Source organism: Eublepharis macularius, chromosome 6 (assembly GCF_028583425.1).
Source record: "Eublepharis macularius isolate TG4126 chromosome 6, MPM_Emac_v1.0, whole genome shotgun sequence".
Taxonomy (NCBI): domain Eukaryota; kingdom Metazoa; phylum Chordata; class Lepidosauria; order Squamata; family Eublepharidae; genus Eublepharis; species Eublepharis macularius.
Window position 1 is genome coordinate 80,091,233 of NC_072795.1, and position 22,193 is coordinate 80,113,425.

The 22,193-nt window shown below is 39.7% G+C and overlaps 1 protein-coding gene across 1 annotated transcript in view; it reads left to right on the forward strand.

Annotated features, from left to right (window-relative positions):
- Window positions 1–13,908, forward strand: part of ATRNL1 (attractin like 1) — a 981,827-nt gene extending 967,919 nt beyond the window's left edge. The window contains exon 29 of the mRNA XM_054982776.1: window positions 11,483–13,908. Within this exon, the coding sequence (XP_054838751.1) occupies window positions 11,483–11,607 (125 nt within the window). The 3' untranslated portion in view covers window positions 11,608–13,908. The remainder of the gene's footprint in view (window positions 1–11,482) is intronic.
- Window positions 13,909–22,193: the final 8,285 nt, after the last annotated feature.

Sequence of the window (22,193 nt, forward strand, 5' to 3'; positions counted from 1 at the left end):
AAAAAGGAAAAGCTATTTTCTTCACAAAGAATAAGGAGGTTAGCAATTGGAAAAATATTAGCAAGCTGCTGTCAAGGATTTCCTTTAGACTAGAAGGATGGTTATGATACAGTGACTATATCGGCAGTCAAGTGGCCCAGAGACAGTTTGTGCTGAAGGAATATATAAGAAAAAGGCAAGAGGAGTAGAGAAAGGGAAGGGAATGGGTACCCAAGCAAAATAAAGTAAAATAATGTATTTATTATAACTCTGAATTTTTAACTCAACTTATTTCATTTTTTTTGTATTCAAGCTAGAATGTGATAGTAAGAATCAGCCCATATCTTAATTCTCTTTAATAAAACAGAATAAATTTACCCCACCCATTGGATTCTGGTACACAAGTCTAAGCAGGTCTAAGCAAATGGACTGCACCATTCCCTTTTGCCTCTGATGTTGGTGAATACTTCACTTGTGCCAACACATGTCCACAGGGAGCATTCTTCAGCATAGCAAAGATTACTCCATTTTCTACCCAGCACTCAGTGTACAGATCAAAATTATGTTCAGATTTGAATGTGGGATCCTCTCTTTATTTACTGTTTCTCTTTCTTTGCTGCTTGTGCTCTGGTCTGGACAACTTTATTTTTTATGAGATTGGGGAAATGGGTGTAATTGGGAAAACTGAGCAATCAGATTCCTGCTTTATCCATCCAGCAGCAAAGCTTTTTCTTCTCTTTTTTACATTGCCAAACAACCAATATTGGATCAGGGATGGTAAAATTTTACTTATTTACTTGTACATAAATTCCACAACCTTCCCAAAATTTGCCTGAAGTGGCTTCCAAAAACCCCCAAAATACAGATGGCAATCAAATCAATGGCCCCATGGTAGTGCTGAAGGAGAAATTCTTCTGGCATTTTACGGAAACTATATCTGTGATCAGCTTTAAAGCTTACATTGCAACAAAATTACTTCTGAATTATAAAATAATGCAATGATTTGGAAGTGCTGGAGAACTCTTTGGGGGTAATAAAGATTGTGGTTACTGAATAAGGCACAGGTCATATATATTTTACAGTTTTAAATTATACTACACTGAATACGTAACATTAATACCATATAGCAAATATGGAAGATGGCTTCAGTTTTGAAACAATGCACATGTCAGTTGTCAAAGGAAAGACATTCCTTGTGGGTCTTTATTATATGCATGTCTGCAGTATCTTTGTAACATTTCTTCTTCAGTATCTTCTTGCCTGATGATGAACACATTCTTGTGACTCAGAACTGTAAGCAAATTCTGTTTCTGCTGGACTATGTAAAATGAGGTGCTAGATGAGATTGTGCCAGTGTTGCTAATGGACCTGGCCCAAACTTGAGAGGGAAGTGTTTACTCTCTTGTGCTTTCCTTTCTCTTTTTTTCTCCAAAGTGTCAAGACGTTAATGGGTGCACTGCTGATAATCTGACTAGCCATGCATCACAAATGTTTAGAGGCCTGGAGATGTCACACAGTAGTCTGCTTTCAAAAGTCTAAGAATTGGTTGACTTAATCCTGAATTAAATTCCAAAGATCATTTGTTTACCATAGTGACTGCTATCAACAGTCAGGAACACACTGAATATTTAATTGCAGAATTCAGCAGGGCTCTGAATAGCTGGAAAATCTTATTTCTCTGAACAGAAGCCAAATGAAAAACTTTGTTTAGAGGATAGCATCAATGATATTTGCAGCAGAATGGTAGCTGCAACAACAAACCTCTTCTGATTCCTGTAGTTACTCAACCTTACTGAATATAATGTAGGAGTTAGGACACATTATGGGTACCCAGTTCAGATAGAATAGAATGTCTTCTTTTGACTAAACCAGTGTGCCAGAATTGCAACACACTTCCATAATAATTCATCTTCATGAAGGTACTCATCACTAGAGATGGGCACAAACAGCAATACGAACAAAAAAAAGCCACGAACAGCCCAATCTGCTGTTTGCGAACAAGTTGTTCATGAGGCCCCATTCTAAACTAACAGGTGGTCATTGCAAGCCTTGTTCGTTGCTGTTCGTCAAGCCAGACAGTCTGGCACCTGCAATCAATTCCCTTGGCAACTTAGGCAGGGATTGTCTGAACTCTGTCTGAACTCCTGCTGTTGTCCTGGAAACCCCAATCTAAGCCCAATTTAGCTTGATAGGCAGGTCTTTCTTTCAAGTGTGGAGCTCCAAATTTGTTACAACAAGGGAGCAAAGACCAGGGAGGAGGGGGGCTCCCAGTTCTGGCTTTGCAGACAGTGGACATGGAGAGAGACAGTTGCTGTTGGCATTTTGATAGAGAGAGTGCATTGGAGCTTAAATTTTCTTTGTGTGTGTGGTGGGATAGGGATCTACCCCTTCAAGTTCCAGGGCTACTGCCAGGCTCCAGGCCAAGCTATTATTTATTGTTGGTACCTTTCCTGGTGCCTGCTCAGGTCAGGTTTCTGGGAGTGGTGCAGTAGGGATCTTGATTTGGATGATGGCTGGAGGAGAGCTTGCTGACCCCCACAAACAGCCAACCACAAACATGTTCGTGAACAGGGCCATGTTCATGGTTGTTCATGAGTCCCTGTTCGTGGATGGCAATGAACAATGAACATCATGTTCGGGGGTTTTTTTCTGTTCGTGTCCATCTCTACTCATCACCAACAAAAGTTTACAGATAATAATAAGAGAAAGAATGGCTCTAGAATACATATCAAATGTAGAGTTCCACAAAGCAACGTCTTTTCAAACCAGGGTTGCCAGGCAGGCCTAGAAACTGGCAGGAGTCCAGGGGCTAGGGACATCATTGATGACATGCTGTCACTTACAGAGCAAACCCAGGAGTGATGTCAAGCCTCTCTAAGAATTGTAAGAAAAATCTAAGGTAAAACCTAGAGAGATTTTCCCTGGAAGTGATGTCGTACTGTTGCAGGTGGCTTTTTTTAAAGATTAATTTTCTCCTACTGGATGCAGGAGTAGCAGCAGGGATGTCCTTCATTGGAAGGAAAATGGCATTCCTCCTCCAAAGTGCCTATGGGAAATTTGAAGGGGGGTGGAGTCACTGTTTTTCAACCAAATTACTCCAAAATTCCGGCAGAGCTTGTTCTGCCTGTCTACCAAAGAACCCCCCAGTAACAAGCAAATTGGACAATAGAGGTCGATTTTACAGATCCTAAAATTATGTACCTCTCTGCATAGCCCGATTAAATTCTTTCTACTGGTTCCTAAAATGACTGTCAAGCAGCAGCCAGGAGGAGATCTCCACCTGGCCACTAGCATTTAAAAAAAAACCTGTTGCATGCATTCATTTTCCTACTTTGACAGTGACTGACTGATAGTACCTTTCTTCTGAAAACTCTGAATCTGTCATTTGTTGTGGTCTTCCATTTGTTTTATTTCACACAGTGAGGAAGGCTTCCTTTGCAGAACGCTCCCCATCAGTCTGCCATTATTCCCTATGGGGGACAGTTGGGGCGGGGGCTGGAATTGTTTTCAACCAAATTTTATCATAATTGCAACAGACTTCTTCCTGTCCAGCAAAGAACCCCCACATTCCAAGCAAATTGGACTAAGGGTTTGAATTCTACAGGCCCCTGAACAAGGTGCTCAGCTGTGGCCATTGTAATTACACATCCCTTGTTCCCTATGGGGGCCTTTTCCAGAGGTTGGATAGGGTCGTTTTTCAACCAAATGTCCCCAAAATTGCAGTGGAGCTTCTTGTACTAGCCCAGCAAAGATCCCCAAATGTTTGAATTCTATGGGTCCCTGAACAAGCCCAGACTTTCTACTTTCAGAGGGGGCGGGAATCTTCACTATTCTACAAAGAACAGAGGAAGGAGAATGGCAGCTGTCTTCAGCTTGGGATTGGTTGTGCTCCTCTCTTGTAAGGGATTGGATTGTGCTCCTCTCTTGTAAGGGTCTGATTGGAAAGGAGAAACTCCATTATCCAGGAAATTAGTAGAATAAAAAAAAGCATGCTCATGCTGCATGGCTGGTAAACATTGGAACATGGGGAGAAAACAGATATTATCAGGGAGAGTATTTCATTATTCCCAAGCATCTATATTCATACACATAAATGCTTTCATATATAGAAACATGAGTGTATTATGGATAAAGTTTTATAGGTAATTCATTGTCTGTATAATACCATTATGACTTCACCTATAGGCTGTGGCATTGACTTATTTTTTAAAGATACCTCATTTTCACAGATTATGCATTTACTGATTGTCCTTTGGACTTGAGACAATTAACATCAGTTTTTCCCATCTATAAATGATACAACTGGAGGAGTTGCCTGCAGCTAAACTCTCCTGCTTGAGTTATGCACTTCTAGTATTTGATTTGTTTTTGTGACACACTTTGAGTTCAGATTAGATTAGGATGACCTGCAATGGACTGATATTTCATGTGGGAGAGAACTGTAAACATTTTAAAAAAGCATTTTCTGTGGGCTCCATCCCTGGATCTGCCTCTTGAACCTTCTGAGGTCTGCCCATTGACCCCATGCAAACCATTCCTCTCTCTTCATCCTTGGTAGAAACCTGTACATTTGTTTTATAAGACTGGCAAGCTACCTGTCTTAAAACAACCAGCCAGGGACATGGTTCTTCCTCCTCCTCAGGCACTGCTGCTGGGTGGAGAGTGATCTGGAAGCAGGAAATCACAACTGGTGCAGAATACCTAGACTCTGAAATGGGGTAATGGACAGAGTAAGGGTAGCATAAACCGTTGGACATATGGGTTGTAACTAGGAGCTAAGAACAAGCAACAGCAAGTATTTGAAGCAAAAGCAAATGGGACATTTTATGCGTTTAAACTTTTTCTTTTTTTCTTTTCTAACTCATTGTCTAGAAAATTCCATGTATCAACTACAAAGATAGTAAAGCCTTGATCCTTACTCAGATTGAGCAGATTTCCCCATATTATATAGCATCTATTTGAAGTGAGAATGAGACACTGTGAATCCCTTTGGAAATGGATTTTGTAAGGTAGAGCATCAAAGATCAGTTTGTAGAACAGTACCATTAATTCCATTTTTTTTAAAAGACATTATTATAAGATTGTCTGGCATTTCAAGTAAGTGTGTATCTAATAGATTTTTCTGCTGAGATCCATTATATTATTATTGATAATTTCCACAGTTATTTAAATATGCAGTATACTTTACAGTTCTTAATTCCTACATCATTGTTCCCACTTTTCAGATGATGAATTGAGCCTAAGAGTGCTTTGCCTAAACAGCTGAGATTTTGTGTCAGGTTTACCAAAAGCCAATATTCTCAGCAACAAACGAGTTACAATTTTAACTTTGAATTCCATTGTAATAGGTAAAATGAAAAACATAAGTAAAAAGAACTTAATTCTATGTTCCAAAGACTATCATTCATTTGATGTGTATGTCATTTCTCTATCAACAGCTTATTCTGATTGGCATGTCAAATATCAACAGAATGAGATTTCCAGGGTAAAGACACTGATTAAAGGAGATTATACTAGTAACTCTGCGAGGTTGATAGATGTGTTAAGTTTCTGTTTTTCTTTAAAAACAAAAAAGTATGTTCCAAAACAGCATCATAAGAGATGTATACTGTAGATTTTTGTGATTATAGTGCAGGGTCTCCCATTCCCACAGAGCCTCTTTTAGGGCTCAGCTACTCAAAATCTTCACCATTCAGTCAATGGAGATTTCAGCATTTTTTTTATTTCAACATCAGGCATGTGAGAACCAATTCCATAGGACACATGAATGAGGGGATAGAGGTTGAAGTATTCCCCCTCAAGCAGTTTTTCTAGCCTAAATTAGTCTAGGAATTGCTATTTTCTCCATTGAGGCCAACATACAAGTAATGACACCTACCTTTCTGGTTTGTTTGTTGCTTTGAAATCTAAGCAGCTGAAGAGAAGTGACAACAAAAATTAAAACAAGAAGTTAAATTCAGCTTGTGAATTAGAATCTGCATATGTATGCACACTGATCATTTTGCATAATTTAAGCCAGTAATAAAATTTGGGGCTTCCAATTTCAGAACTGGGAAGGGGATTTGATACAATTCCTAATTATAGCTTGCCTCTCATTAAATTCAAGCCCTCTGATTCTTGCTTGTGTGCCTTTACTGGCATTGATTAATTAGCAGAAAACAGTACTGCATGAACAGAGATGAAGTCAAGACTGCGCAAACACTATTCCCATAGAGACCCACTGTTTCCAGTGAAATTTGCTAAAAAGGGGGTGTGGTGGATTGCGCTGTAAACAATATTTTTTCATTACTCCAAATAAGGCTTTGCTTGGAAAATTGCATGACAAACATGCAGGAATAACATACTGCCTCATAGTCTTGCAAAATAACAAATCAGTGAATAGGTGTTTTCTGGAAAACAATTTAGAACGACAAACAGCATTGTGAAGGTTGAAGTATGTTTTCCTATGATTAACTGGTTCACTGTTAATGGGAAGACACACTTTAAAATTGGAAACTGATTATTTGGGTGGAAAAGATCTATCATGCATCAAATATCTATGCTAAATAAGAAGCTTGTGTAATTGGATTTTAAGAAGCAGAGTGCTGTGTTAGGTAGCTGCTTAACACAGATCTGTTTGGCTTCTCAAATTTGCTTCCAAGGGTTATTTAACAACGTTTTAGTTTAAAAATCGACTACCATGAGTGTTTTTAAAGAAAGAATGTTTCAGTATAGATTTAGGAATGAACTTTGTGATACACTGTGATTTCAGTTCCTTCCATGCTTTGTTTCACATCACACCAGACATCTGAATCCAGGCAGGGCTGAGTCCTTGAGCAAAATGGCCACTCTTCCATCCATACCCACACCTATTGACTGCACATGTGGCAGTAGCTCCTCCTGCACCCTCCATCGTCAGGTACATGGTAGCAAACACTAGTCACTTGCTTGACTTCAAGGTCTCCTGTTGTCACTACAGTCATGAAATGCTGCTCTTCTCCCTGCTCATCAGTGGGGAGTACGACACCCATGACATGTTCTCCACTCAATATACATCCATCTGACAGCAGCCGGAAACTACCTCTCAGAGACAGAAGGTAGGAGAAGAGAAAGCAGCATCTTCATCAATCAATGCCTACCCCGTATAGTGGATGTGGAGAAAGTTTCACCATTTGGAAAAATGAACAACTGCTGCTGGCTGCTGTCTTTCCCCCTATGTAGCAAATGTGAAGGAGGAGCTGTCACTAACTATGGTGGTAGCCAGCAGGTACTAAGAAGGGAGTGGGTCCTAATGTGGGGGCTTAATTCTCAGAGCTGTCCAAATGGAGAGAGTTCATGGTGGCTTGTCAGGCACTCAGAGCCAAACTACACCTGACACAGGTGGACACTTGTCAGCTTCCCTCAAGTTTTGATGGGAAATGTAGGCAGCTTGGTTGAATGTTGGACAACAGACAGTTGAAAAGTCCATTGGACAGCAGTTGGAGAGCCAAGCCGCAAGACCAGGATGCCTACATTTCCCATCAAAACTTGAGGGAAGCTGACAAGTGTCCAACCTGTGTCAGGCGTCACTTGTAGCTTGGACCTCAGTCTTAAACAGATGCCTGTAGATGCCAACCTCAGATGTATCCAGACCAAAGTGAAATGAATTGCATTTCATCTTTTAAATATCAATAGGAATTGTGTAAAGTCCACTATTCTTTGTTTAACTGGGTTATGGTATCCTTTTCCACTGCTGAAAAATGGCATTGGAAGGGAAAGGGGACCCCAGGAAAGGAGGTGGGGCAGAAGAAGTAGGGGTTCTGAAAAAAGAGAGGTGTTGAGAGAATAGGCTATTAGAAAAAGGGAACAAGTAGGGACTGAGGAAGAAGAAACTGGATGTAAGCTTCTGAGGGAAAGCGACGAAATGGGATTCAGAAAGAAGAAATTAAAGGTAGTTATGGCGAGCAATATATTTGAAAGAAGATGAGAATGAAAGAGCACCTCTAATCATTTTAACAGGCTTTGCTCCTTGTGAGAATCAACAGCACTTTATCGTGTATTCATGTACCAAATACTGCAGCTTATATCAATGGATATAGAGACAGGAGATGAGAGATGGAAAGCTAAGAGCAACTCTTTTGAACATATCAGTCCCACTTCAGTTTAGAGTGAGTTCAATAAATGTCCACTCTCTGTAAGTAACGAGCATAAGCTAAGTTAACAAATCTCAATAAAGTTTAGCAAGAGCATAAACTACAATGTAAATGTAAGGCAGCGCTCACACTGTTGTAAATAGTTCAGAGCTGATGAACCAGGATATTTTCCTATGTACCCACATAGTGTTTTCATGCACCTAAACAGTCATAATAAACGACAGGACCTAATAATAAATGACCCATGTGTAATTATAAATAGTACTGATGAAGCAGAGAAGATGTACTTGTTGAGCTCTATGGTGATCTATGTTAACTACAAATTAGATCTTCTAATTCCCCTCATTTTCTCAGTAGGCTTTAAAACAGTTTGGAACCATCTTCATTAACATTTACTGGCTCTGGGATTTCTGGTGGTAAAAGGTTGAATAACAATGTTCCTTGGACAACTGCAGCTGCATTTATTGAGCTTTTACATTAGCTTTTAGAACAAAATCAAGAAAGGAAATTACAGCAGTACTGAAGTGTGAAATTTCAAAGGATGCTTCCAAGACCATCTTTTCTCTTTTTTATCATCCTGCATACCAACTGTTTCCCTATTAATTATTATTTATTGACATTAGGATCTTTAATTCTGTTAAGAGTCCATAGTGCTGTTTCTTTATTGCAACTATTGCAGTGTGGTTTGTATGAATACAGATTGTTCAGCATAACAATATGAAAGTGTCTGAAATTTAATTAATAAAGATACTTATCCAGAATGATATCTTGCAACACTGTATATATTTAAAGAGGAAAAAAATATTTTCCAGTTATCTGGTTTAGCAAACCAAGCTGGTCATCTTTAACACCCTATTTTAACAAAGGAGAAAATATGACGTTGATACATTTTTAATTAAAATGAACAATAGAGGAGAGGAAGAATCTTACATTTCCCAGCCAGCAAATAAAACTGAAGTTTAAAATGTTAGTTTCTTATTCTCAGAGATAATCTGGCTCTGCATTAGTTAGTGCATAGTTATGTACAACAACAAGGGAGCAAAACATTTAAACATCCTAGCCTGGGTATTTCTATTTAAATCTGATTACAGTGGAATAAAATTGTAGCTATTAAAGGTTTAAAAGAACTACAAATACAAGCAGTAAAAGAAGACAGTTAGTAAATGAGGTAGTAAAACATTTCAGTGGGGCAAACAGTTTATCGCAGGCAACCTCTGTAGCAGGCTGCCTCTGTTCACCACAGACTCACGGGCTGTTCCCTGAATTGCACTTAAGCCTGCAATTAACCTTTCACGCCTAATGAAGTTGTTTTGTTGGAAAATTAAAATATATCATGCTGCCTGCTCTTGCAGGGTGGGGGGGAGGGAGAATATCTCAGAATGAATCCATTTTCAGAGCCCATTGTTTAAATGTAAAATTCAAATGTTCCACTTATACTTAAATGGCGAACACATTTTGCAAGGCAATCTGGTTTGATGTGGTACATTTTATTTCTGTACTTATTAATTGTTCTACATAATTGTTAAAAATAAAAAACCCACACACCAGTAATTTTATGGTTAGACATTTGCTGTTTAGGATCAACTATTAAGATTTAATTACCATTGAGAAAACTATAGTCCTTCTATATGCAACCAAGATTATATTGTTTTGCCTCTGTTCCTAATGTTTACACAGTTGCCTCTAAAAATAACATATCCATGGACATATCAGATTGACCACTCCTTTTAACTGCATTCTGTAGCATTCATTAAAATAGATCACAGATTGTTTTCCTGTCAAAGGATAGGAAAATGACCAGCTCTGATAACTTCCACAAAAAGATCCATTTTTAAGATAGACCAGAAGGGTCTAGGCCTTGGGATCAAATGGCAATTTTGACTTGGGAAAGTGACTCATTGATTCTGCTTCAATGATTTGGTGCTGAGCCAGACCAGTTCTACTCCTTTTGTGGTAAGGTGGGAGGTATTTTTAAAAGGGGGGGGATGTATGAATAGAAGACAAATTAAACACGCTTGGAAACTAAGGATGACAAATTGAATATTATAGGATTTACATTTCCAGCCAATAATATCAACTCTAAGTGTTTGGAAACAAAATTGATGAAAGATAGGTAACAGTGTATAATAAATATTTAAGTCCCAGTATTTTTATTGACTCTTTGGTTGCACTTTGATGTAAATTCTACTTGCCGGCAGCATCTGTGCATCATTTTGACTTGGTAAATGAAATTCTTCTAGACTGCCAGTCTGAAATAATGAATTCTTCCCCCAGTTAATTGTATTGCTTTGATAACAAGGAACTGTGTTGGGCCCAAAGAACACAATAAGTGAATTTCATCAGATGATTTGTGTGACATTTTGAAAAATGATCTTCTGGAATGACCTGATTTTAATGGAACTCTAATAGCATGCCAGCATGCCCCAGTATGCAGCATTAGATTGAAAATAAGTAGTACTTTCTGCATACTAGTGTTACACAGTGTAAGAAGAGCAGCATATTTTAAGAACCAGAAAAAACTTTGGGGGAGATAGTTGAAATTCAGCTCCAAATAGGGTTGTCAGGGGCCCTAGGGGCCCACAGGAGTGGGGGGGGGCTGAGGGCAGAGTTGTAGCAGGGTACTTACCTCCCAAGCATGCATGAAGCATGTACACACTACCTCAATCTTCCATTGTACTGGAAAATGACATTATTTCCCAGCACAACAAGAAGCCATGGGGCACATTGAAGCTCAGTTCAGCAAAACTTGTCTGTTTGGAGGCAGTTTTTACTGAACTGGGTTTCATCAAACCCCGGAGCTCCTCCATCATGCTGGAAAATGGCATCATTTTCCAGTGCAATGAGGGAGCATGGGAGTGCATGCACACACTTCCCCCACCCCGTGCCTTTCCCCCCTGCCAGCCAGGTGAGCAGGAGCAGCAGATGGGAGTGGGGTTCCCCCACCCCAGGCAGGGGGGGTGGCAAGCCTAGATCCAAATTTGAGGGCTTGAGAGATGTTCAATAACTAGTGTCTACCTTAGGATTTTAGGCAAGCACATTCAATGCACATTGTTCAGCCAGTCCTTGTAGATTTCTTACCTCCAACTGTAGAAGCAGTAATTTTTGCTCTTTTCACTAAAATTAGGTCTTGCATTCAACTTGTATTTATACTACTAATGTGTAATCATGTGCACCTCACTGTTTGACAGAAAATACCTAAGCTCTTCACTGCACTTAGTTATCATTCCTTTTGTATTCAGTTTCAAGAAGGCAGTTCTCACAAGTACGTTTCTAGTGCCATTATACTTCCTTTTCTCACTTGGAAACAGAGTTGTACTGGAAAACTTAAAAAATACTGGGCATGGAAGGTGAGAGACTACGCAAGTAAATCATTCTTTTATTTTTCCTTTCAGGGCTGGCGATTGCAAGTGCACTGATAGACATTTCACAACAAAAGCCGTCAGAGTGTAAAGATAAGAGTTCTGGAGTCAGAAATAGAAAACATCACCTTTCAACACGTCAAGGAACTTGCGTCTGAGATCAAAAGAATCCATTTGTATATTCTGTAATTTTTTTTCTTTTTTAATGAGCTTCCATTGTAAGCTAATCTACAGCCTCAGTTTTTGTGGAGGCAACCTCTGCTTGGTGGTTCAGATGAGAAGCACGAGGTCCCTCTGGACAAGTGCTTTTGTCCAGCTGTGCCTTCAAAGCGGGGCATCCTGAAGAGCAAATGTGGTGAATACTTGGGATGAGCTTGAGGAAATACATTAGTAATGATACAAAAATAAAACATTTCTGTTCTTATCCGTATCAGGAAATAATGGGGAAAGATTGTACATTGTTTTATAATGTGGAAGGAAATATATCAATGAAAATTAAATAATTCTAAAGAATTCATTATATACATAGAAGTAATGGGTTGCTCAGTTTCTCAATTTGATTAATACATACACTTAAAACAGGAACTGGAACTCTTAGGGATGTTATTATCATTTCCCAGTTATGAAAACAGGTTTTGAAGTAGGTGATAGGCAGATATTTTAAAATATCCATATATCTCAATAATAGCAAATAAAAAAACCTGGCTTGATTCATATCAAGGATTTCTGCCTTCCAAAAGACCCTGTTGAAGATTGTTATCCAAGCTAAAGCAGAATGAAAGGTAGAATTCATTCATAAGAATTCTGAATGAGAAACACAGGAAAAAGTAGATGCCTGTCTTCCATGCCAGCCAACTAACTCATTATCACTGCTGATTGAGTATGAGAAAGCCTGTTCTGCAGCCAAGATCTTTGTAACAGCCATCTCCAAAATTGCAAGACTCCAAAGAGCTTAACTCTTTATTCTTGTGCAGGAGTTTTTTTACTGATGTGCTATTGAAGGGTCAAAGTCCAATACCAATTTGAGCTTATCTAAGCCCTTGACTTCACAGGGTTTAGGCACTCTTGAATTTGTTTTGAATTGTAGCCTTAATGTCCAGTGCTAAAATCATTGCCCTACTCTCTTCTTTGAGAATAATTTTGCCCTGGCCACTCCGACCCCCTTTTCAGAGTCCAAACACCAATTTCAACAGGCCTTCATTCCTTCCCTTAAAATATAAATCTAAAAACTGACTCTTCGTACAAAAGCCTTTGTTGACTCTTTGTAGACAAGCCCTTTTGTACAAAAATCAACAAGTGATTGTATCATACTGTACCCAAAAATTAAAGGTAAACCTTCCTTTAAATATTTGCAAGAGAATAAACAATAAATCAATGTATTGCCATTACATAGTATTTAGTATTTACTATGTTTTTTGCAAAAGGTTGCAGAGGCTGAGTTACATTCATAGTCTTAGTCCAGAGAACATTAAATGCATGTAAATGAAATCAATGCAACTTCAGTGCTTAACTGTTCTCCTTAATCTCATTCATTTCACTGGGACTTCTTCGGAGTTCGGCTGCACCTTGAGTGTTCATGGCAAGTTACACAAGCAAGTCCTTATGCTAGAGCATCCTTGGAAGGGCATACCAGCGGCTCTTAATTTGCAGAGCTGCCAACATTTGAAGTAGTCCACAGTGGTACAGATTCATATCTATGGTAGAATTTGGTAGATACAGAAGTGAAAGAAATATAATTGATGTTTAATACTATATCTTCAGTTTTATTTTCATTTTCTTTCAGGAAGGGGATGACATTTCATGGTTTACACTTTGACTACATAGTTACTTGCATGCCAAGGTGGTGCAGTAGCAGTAATAACACCCTGTTTGTGAGTTAGTAGTGTTTCTTTTGTAATACCATTCAAACATCTGATGACTTAATTTGGATGAGGACTGAATGTATAAAAGCAGATATTTAAAATTCTTTAAAAGGAACTGTTGTACAGTATGTAGTTCCCTCTCATCCAGAATAATGTGGTTACATTTTACCATGACTGCTATACTGTTTTGATAAGTTGCACATTGATAAATTATGCTGGCATGATTGTTGGAATATTTTCACATTTCAAACAGAGACTAATTCTTATGCTAAAGTTATGTTGTCACAGTATGATGCTTTTTGGTTGACTGTTCTGACCTCACTTTAATGTCTAAAACAAAGGACCTGGTTCTGCAAGAACTTATGTGCTCATAAGTCTAATTAATGACCTTGTTTACATTAAAGTTCTTTCAGAATTAGGACCCAAAAAAATTATCAATCAATGAACAGTTCTAACTCAGATAAGATGGGTTTTTTTTATTTTAAGCAAACCCTTCTGTCATTGTAATGTTGATTTGGTTACAGAAAAAATGTCATTAGAACTGGCATGTATGAGTAAGATGATTATTTGAAGAAAGAAAAATGAGAAAATAAAAGACTTGGCTGTAAATTTTCTAAATTTTCCTGACTTTTCAAAAAATTACCCTCTAGTCAAATATTTTGTATCTTTTGACAGTAGCATTTGAGGTGGGAAGATACTGATTTTTATAATGTTTGCCATGTATTCAGGTGCATGAAAAAATAATAGTGAACATTATGGTAAGTATTTTGTATTGAGATGTCCTTGGACTTTCTCATCATCACCATGAGAATCACTTGCCACATCTTAAACTACAGCTTCGATGGCCAGTGCCATATAGTAGCTAGAGTTGTCCTAGAACTGGGGAGATGTGCATTCAGATCCCCACTCTAACATGGAGCTCACTGGATGACCGGGGACCAATTACTCTCACTCAGCCTGTCTGACCTCTCCAATTTTTGGTGAAGATACAAGTGAAACATGAGAACTGTGAATATCACACTGACCTCCTTAGATGAAAAGGGTAGAATTAAATTGTGATTAGTAGATACACTCCTGAAAGGCATTCTTCCAGCCCCAGTCTTAAAAGAGTTTACAACATGTCTAACAGTACAATCCTAAGCAGAGTCACACCCTTCTAAGTCTGTTCAGGATTGCATTGTAAAACACTTACTATTCAAATGCAAATGAGAAAAACCAGGAAAAAATCCATCAAACCACCAGTGGTGCATTAACCCCTTACTAGCAATGAAACATCCACATTGGAGTTTTGTAGAGTTGCTATGTCTCGTTACCCTCCTGGGGGGAGGGGAGCAACACTTACCTCTGGGACATCCTTGCATGTGCAAAGCACATGCACACTGCCAGCACAGTGTGATGACATCACTCCCGGGACTGATGTCATTGTTTAGGCCCTGGGAGTGCTCCCAGGCTTCACACTGTGCTGATTTGGGTCTCTAAATAGGCCAAATGGCATGCCAAGCTGGAAGCATGCCCCAGAAGGCCCATTCCCAGGCAGGTGAGTGGTGATGGGGGGAGGAGGCTGGGAACAGGGGATCCCCTGCCCCCACAAGGGACCAGCAACTCTAGAATTTTGTGTGCACTCTCTTCCATTAGCTGCATTATCCCCCTGCTGTGCTACCTGGAGGGATGTTAAGATTCTCTCTCTCTCTCTCTCTCTCTCTCTCTCTCTCTCTCTCTCTCTCTCTCTCTCTCTCTCTGTGTGTGTGTGTGTGTGTGTGTGTGTGTGAAGTGCTGTCAAGCCATAGCCAACTTATGGCAGCCCCATAGCATTTTCAAGGCAAGTGACGGACAGAGGTGGCTTGCTATTGCCTACCTCTGTGTAGCAATTCAGAACTTGTTTGGTGGTCTTCCATCCAATTACTAACCAGGACTGATCCTGATTTGTTTCCAGGGTGTTTGGACAACAATAATTCTTTTTTCTTTAAGCTTTGAAATCATCCTCCAGTGACAGAGCCCCAAGCAGCTGACAGAAGGAAAATAGTACCAGTGTGGGTGGGATCTTTATAAATGTGCACCTTCCTGTCCAGATGGCTTACTACTGCACTGAGATCATGTTCTTTCAGAAAAGATTGTACCAAATCTATTTGGAGAAACAATATTCTGAGGACAGGGAAAGCCCAGAAAGATGATGACATTGTATGGACTTTTAAAAAACCAAAAACCAAAATCCTGCTGCAGTTTGGAAGCCAAGGTACAGAAAAACCTCTGGGTGGATACAGCCAAAGCTAAAGGATAGGGGAGTGGATTAGAGGGGTGGAAAATGAGCCTTAATAACAATAATCAATAATAGAAAATGTAGCTACAGAATCTGTAGCAGTTTAAGTGCCAGTTTTTTTAGGACAAGTCTGGTCTTATAGTTGTCTTCCAATATGAGGTTAGTTCTGATGTATGGTTAAAGGTTGGAATTTTTTAAAGATTCTGTTGTTTAATTTATGAATTTAATATATTTATGTCAATAGAAAAAAATCAAGAGTGCTAATAAAAGAAATGTATAATAGAAGAGGACCACTGCAGTTGAATTAGGTTTTCATCCTCCATTCATCCTATAGTGTGAATTGTCCCCCTCCCTCTTTTTTTAACTGATCTGCTTATTCCATTTTCACTCACAGTAAGGAGGATTAGGTAATTGATTATTTCTTTTCTTATGGCAGAAAAAAGGCCAGCTAACATAGGGTTTATGTGTGAGTCAGAAACACATGGTGTTTTGTCTTCCTAAACAAAGTTTCTTAATGGGAAGACCATTTGCACACTAATAAAAACATTTATAGTGAAATATTTCCAGATGATCAATATAACAGCTTTTCCATTCATTCCACTGAATTCATTCTGATTTAGTGTTTCATACATGCATATTTACTTTCGTCCTGGATTTGGCTTGATTTAGTATTTTTCAGGCAGTGCAAGAGGTGCTGGCATTAATGTAGATTCTGCATGTCCAACATGGATCCCCCCCCCCTTTTAGTGCTGCATTCAAATACCAAGAATATATCTTTCGAAGAGAAGTGAGGAAGGATGTTGTTATTGTTTCAGTAGTCTTTTAAAAAGAAAAGGAAAAATGATAGGAACGTGTGTTTCCATGCTGGACAAAAGAACACACAATGGCAAGGCATTACTGTAGAAAGAAATAGACAGTCCTGATAGGTTTTTAAAGGACTAATGGAATACTGCAGTTTGCAGGGGCAGTATTAGTGATTCTGGGGCCCCACGGGAAAATCAAGGATGGAGCCCCAGAATCACCAGTTAGGGAGGGGGATCCCTGCACATCTCATTGCCACTGCTGCCAGACAATCAGACAGCAAGAGATGGGTGGAGAAAATGTATGCATGCACCCTTATGCATTTTGAGGGATGGTTTGTAGAAAGTTTGGTGCATGGGAGAGACTGTAGTTCCTGCCCAGTTGCTTATGGCTCTTTTAAGCTAGGATTCTACTGGGCAAAGTCCATTAGAATGTCCTGGCTAAAGAAAGTCACAGGCAACTGGACAAGCCCTGGGCAGACTAGGTCTCCTGCTTCATTGTGAGACCTGCCAGCCTCTGTCTCTGCCTACCAGCTAACCAGGGCCAGCAGAGGAAAATGTTTTAAAAAGCAGGAAATAATGGCACAACTTCTGGCAAATACCTGCAAGTGACATCACATTGCTAGCATGATGCCAATGTGAAGTTTTAGGATTCAGGTAAAATAAATTTTTTACCATAGGGTTTTCTCCAAATCTAGAGCATCTCATCAATATCACATTGGCAACATAATGTCACTTCTGGGTATTCGCTGGAAGTGACATCGCACCACTGGTGTGACATCATTCCCACTATCCCTGTCCTCTCCCTCTCCCATTGTTTTCCAGCCAATGGCTGGCAATCCTAGCAGCCACCACTGTTACCCTAATTCCCCCAATTCCTTGTGAGTTGGGGGAATTAGCATTAAAGGAGATGTAGTGAGAGGGGTAACTTAGGGATCTCCACCAATGTATATCAGGATTGTTCCCTTAGAGAACTTTCAAATGAAGAGGCAGATGCTTAACAGGAAAGGTTTTTTTATTTACAGAGGGGTAAGAGGCAAGCATACAGAAAACACACACAGCATACACACAGAGCTAAGAAAAAGTGAGGAAATGGGAAAGCAGTTTCAGAGAGGGCTATAGTTACCAGTCTTGAAGAAGGGTGTCTGTGGAGGAGCAGCAAAATGACCAGCAGTTCACAGAAGTGGAAGGAGGGCTCAGGCATAATCTGAGGGTGTGTAGATGGGTCCCAGAACAGACACACTGCACATGGCTGAGGGCAGCCCAATTAGTGCAAATGTACCCTGCCTGGAGCAGACTGACATCTTGCCTCAAAGACAATGGTTTGATGGTTTGTTTGGAGGTTTGGACAATAAGTTAGGAGAAGCTTAAAAGCTCTACCTGAGGTAGACAAAAGGTGTGAACAAGGCTTGATGACTTGGCAATAGCTGGATGGGGAGAGCTATACAGTTTGCTGCATAGCTCTGACTGGGAAGGTGGATGAAGGAAGATACAGAAAAGAATTGATGAGGAACTCCTGGAAGACCTCTTTGTCTCACTTAAGTGCTTCTCCGGGCATGGCAGGGCAGCTAGTCAATCTGACATACCTTCTGGTAATTTTCCAACTCCAGCCCGGGCTGGCATCTGTTTTGCCTAGCCAGGCAGTGTTTTGTGCTTATAGCATAAGAGGAAGGGTTTATGAAACTGCATTAATAAATTGCCCTTTCAGTAGGAGGAAAGGGTGTGACCGCTAACACCACAGCCTCTCCCATACTCCAGACTTTCTCCAATTTGTCCCTCAAAATGTGTAAAGGTATGCATGTGCTAACAGTGTATTTTTTACCCACCCATCTCTTGCTGCCTGACAGTAAGACAGCAAACAGTTGGCATGAGCTGGGCAGCAGGGCCTACAGTCAGCGGTAGGGCTGTGGGAGAGGCCTTGCCCCACTCAGCTCATGCCAGCCACTTACTGCCTATCAGGCAGCAGCCCGCTCATTGCTGCACCAGTGTTGCAGTAACAACATCTGCAGCAAGGAGTTGGGCAGTGAGGGGTTGTCCCACAGGGTAGCTAGCATGAGCTGTCAGGCACCAGCAACGAGGATCCCACAGGGCCCCCAAGAAGCATGAAGCAGGTGTCCCATGGCTAAGACTGCCCCTGCCAGCTTAATGTAGTAAAAAATAAAATACTGTCAAAGCTGGCAAAATGGCAGAAGGGAGGGGTCCTGTAGCTTGTCACTAGTGATGCCAAAAGTAAAATCTCTATTGAATCCCTGTTGAGAGAAAGGCAGGAGGAAGTTTGTGAATACGTACTACAAACATAATTCCAACAGCACTAAAAGTAATATGGCATATTTTCCCATTGACAAAATATTGTGACCTATGTGTTTTGAAAATGTGATATACCTGAGCAGGGCTTTTTTTCTGGGAAAAGAGGTGGTGGAACTCAGTGGGTTGCCCTTGGAGAAAATGGTCACATGGCTGGTGGCCATGGTGCGGAGAGCAATCTCAATTCCCCTCTGCCTGGAGATCAGGGGGCGGGGCCACCAGGCATGTGACCATTTTCAAGAGGTTCCGGAACTCCGTTCCACCGCGTTCCAGCTGGAAAAAAGTCCTGTACCTAAGATAATACTTCTAATTGTGAAGACGGGAGTTGTATGCTGCTCATTAAAGAATGCATTTTAATGTGCAGAAATCTGCTGTTAATGTTCACTTCATGTGGACTAGTTAGTTTTTTTGCCATCCTTTGGGCATTAAACATGTTTAAAAGGTGAGTTACTTTCATTAGCTCCTTGATTTCCTGTGGAATTCTAATTTGTTCTAATAATTGTAACAAATAAAGGAGTAGGAATTTCTCCAGATTAGTAACCTGGTAGAAACGTGTTCATTGCATCAGTCTCTTCCCCATCCCATATTATGGCTGTGTTGTGTTTAGAAGGTGCTTTCCTAGCAGTAGATTTTCTATCCCAGCAACTCTCGTATATATTTTATTCAGCAGTCTTGAGTCTGTCCAATTAAGCTAGACTCTGGTGGGCTTGGGATTTATGTTGTTCTCTTTCTGGTTTAACCCAGAGCATCCATCAACCTGTAGACCCACTGTGCATGTTATATTATGCAAAGCCTTGACAAGACACCATAAGCTAAGGCATTCAGGTATTCCTAAAAAAAACCACTGGGCAATTCAGCTAATTGCAATCACCGGGCAATTGCTAATGTCTATTCAACTGCAAACAGAATAAGGAATATTATACCTGAAAATTACTGGCTATAATTCATTTTATTGCTGGCTGCTGTATTTTCCATTTATAACAAGAGTATGTGTTTGTTTTATTTAATAGAACAGACTGAATACAATAGACAGCTTTTGTCAAGCTTTTATCTAAATACTGAAGTTGATAATATTTTGGGTAAAGACATCTCTAGCTTCCGACTGAAACCTGGAACCAGAAACCAATGGCTGAATGGAAATGGTATTTAAAATGAAGAAAATTGGATCCATATTGGAACAACTTAATTGCCAACGAATCAGCCCTCTGCAAGGTAGTTGGAAGTCTAGCTACATGTGGATTCTATTCCCAAAGTCTATCACTGTTTTTTTTTTATATCAAGCCATACTGATAAAAAATAGACATTGCCCAAGAATGGTATTAGATCAGACATTGGCCTGATCCAGCATGTTCTTTTATTGTTCTATGGTACAGTGATACCATTTACTACTATTTTAAAGTTAGAATTAATGCCTGTTTATAATAAGGAATCTTTCACTGTGGGTCCAAAAATGCCCTCTAGTTCAAGCAGGAATCTTCCTTTAGGAAGACTCCTCAGAATAAAGACTTGCTTGAGTGGAAGGGCACCACTATAAACACGAATTGTGATCATAGAAAAATATGATAAAAATGCCTTCTAAAGTCAAAATAATTGTATTGGGGTTTCAAAATATCCCAATTATTGCTGTATGCAAAATAAATAAGTGTGGCACAATGTGAACTGAAATAAACCCGGCTTTTTTTTGTTTGCTAATTGCTTTCCAAATCAATGTTCATTCATGAATATTAACATGAACTCTGACACTACTGCATTCAATTGATTCTATTCTTGATGGAATCAAGCTAAGGCTAGACAGTACACTCAACACCTTCCTGGCTAGTGACGTGATGTCTGACAAGAGTACTTGCTACAAGTGTTGATCATTGGAAACATTAATTGCATTGCATAGGGTAGAGGGTTTTTTAAAAAAAATCCCAGTGCTTTGGAGGACTTGTCCCATAAGTCATTGCATGCTTCCTAAAGGAAGTTACAAAAGGCAGTACTCCATCGACACAGGTACTGCCCATTCTTTCAGATGGTTTGGAATCAGAACTGTACACCCAGCTGACTTGAATGCCTGCTTCCCTGGGAGTTTAACGCAAACGTTCTAATTACCATGGGCTTAAAAATCATTGTTGAGCTGGATTCCTGAGGTGGTAAATATACACAGTAAGTCTTCCTTATGCCATGTGAAAACAGAATGTCCTTGTGGTGCTTTTATCATCTAAACTAAGTCTCAGAGTAGTAACCATTTCAACATCAATATTAATTATTAGAAATGTGCTAATTTCTCCAGAAACAGAATCTATGTTCCTCTCCCCCCCACCCTTGATTGGAAGCACGATGTGAGGAAGACCGTCAAATGCCATTGCCACTACAGTCTTGATTAGTCCTGCCCATGCTCAGTGGTCTCATGGCGCACAACTGGCTGCGTCCAGATAATGACAAACACAGAAGACATAGCTGCTTCTATGTGTGATGGAAATGTACATATTCACAAAAAATGAGATCAGCTGCCTGAAGAAAATTTGTCAGACAAAACATGTTGAGGAACAATTTTTGAAAACTATACTGGGGGAGGCAATTGTAATAATCATTTTAGTACTTCATTTTTCTCTTACTTGTTTTTTTCTGGTGAATCATACAGAGCTGCTCTCTCTTGCTCTTGCTCTCGCTCTCTCACTCTCACTCTCTCATCTTTCTTTTTCTGATACTTATTTTGTTTATTTAATAAAATGTATATCCCGCCTTTCTGCCCTCAGAAGGGCCACCAAGACGGCTAACAAATTAAAACATACATACAAAACTACATTATAAGTCATTAAAATCAACTAAAGCATGCCATTAAAAGAGTTAAAACAAGAGATTTAAAAATGTACAAAGACATGAAAACAATAATTAAAAGGGAACAAACAAATCTCTTTGTTCTTAGTTACAGTACACAAAGATGGAATACTCCTAGCAGTCTCCATCTTATCAAATTTCTCTTGAGAAAGGGTAAGAGGCATGTGTGAAAATTCAAGCATGAGAGGAAGCTGGGAATATCACTTTATGAAGTCTGATGTCAAAAGTTGCCAGCCTGCCTCAATTCACCTTAGCAGACCTATTTGTTAGTTCCCCATATGCAAGACTGAAATAATTGCAGTCTACCTCACAAACTGTTGCAGAGGGAATGAGAAGAAAATATTGTTAGCATACCTTGAACATTCATGGACTTGTTCCTTTCTGCCCCAGATAGATTGGTTAACAAATGTTATATTCTGACACGTGTATTTTAAGATGAGTATTTCTCTGGGAAATAATAAACCCCTACATTATCCTTATCATACAGCAGCCCTGGCCTCACTTATTTACATGTCAACCTTTCTCCGGTGGTCCTAGGAGTAGGGCAGTCCTTATTTTGGGATATGCTCCTCCTCTCCAAAGGCAGGGTCAGTCAGCTGATTTTGATCCTGGGGGGGAGAGGCTTGTCCCAAGAATCAGCAGACTTTCTGGCCCTGCCATCTGAGCAGGACGTCTTCAGCAATGCTCTGCAGAGCGCA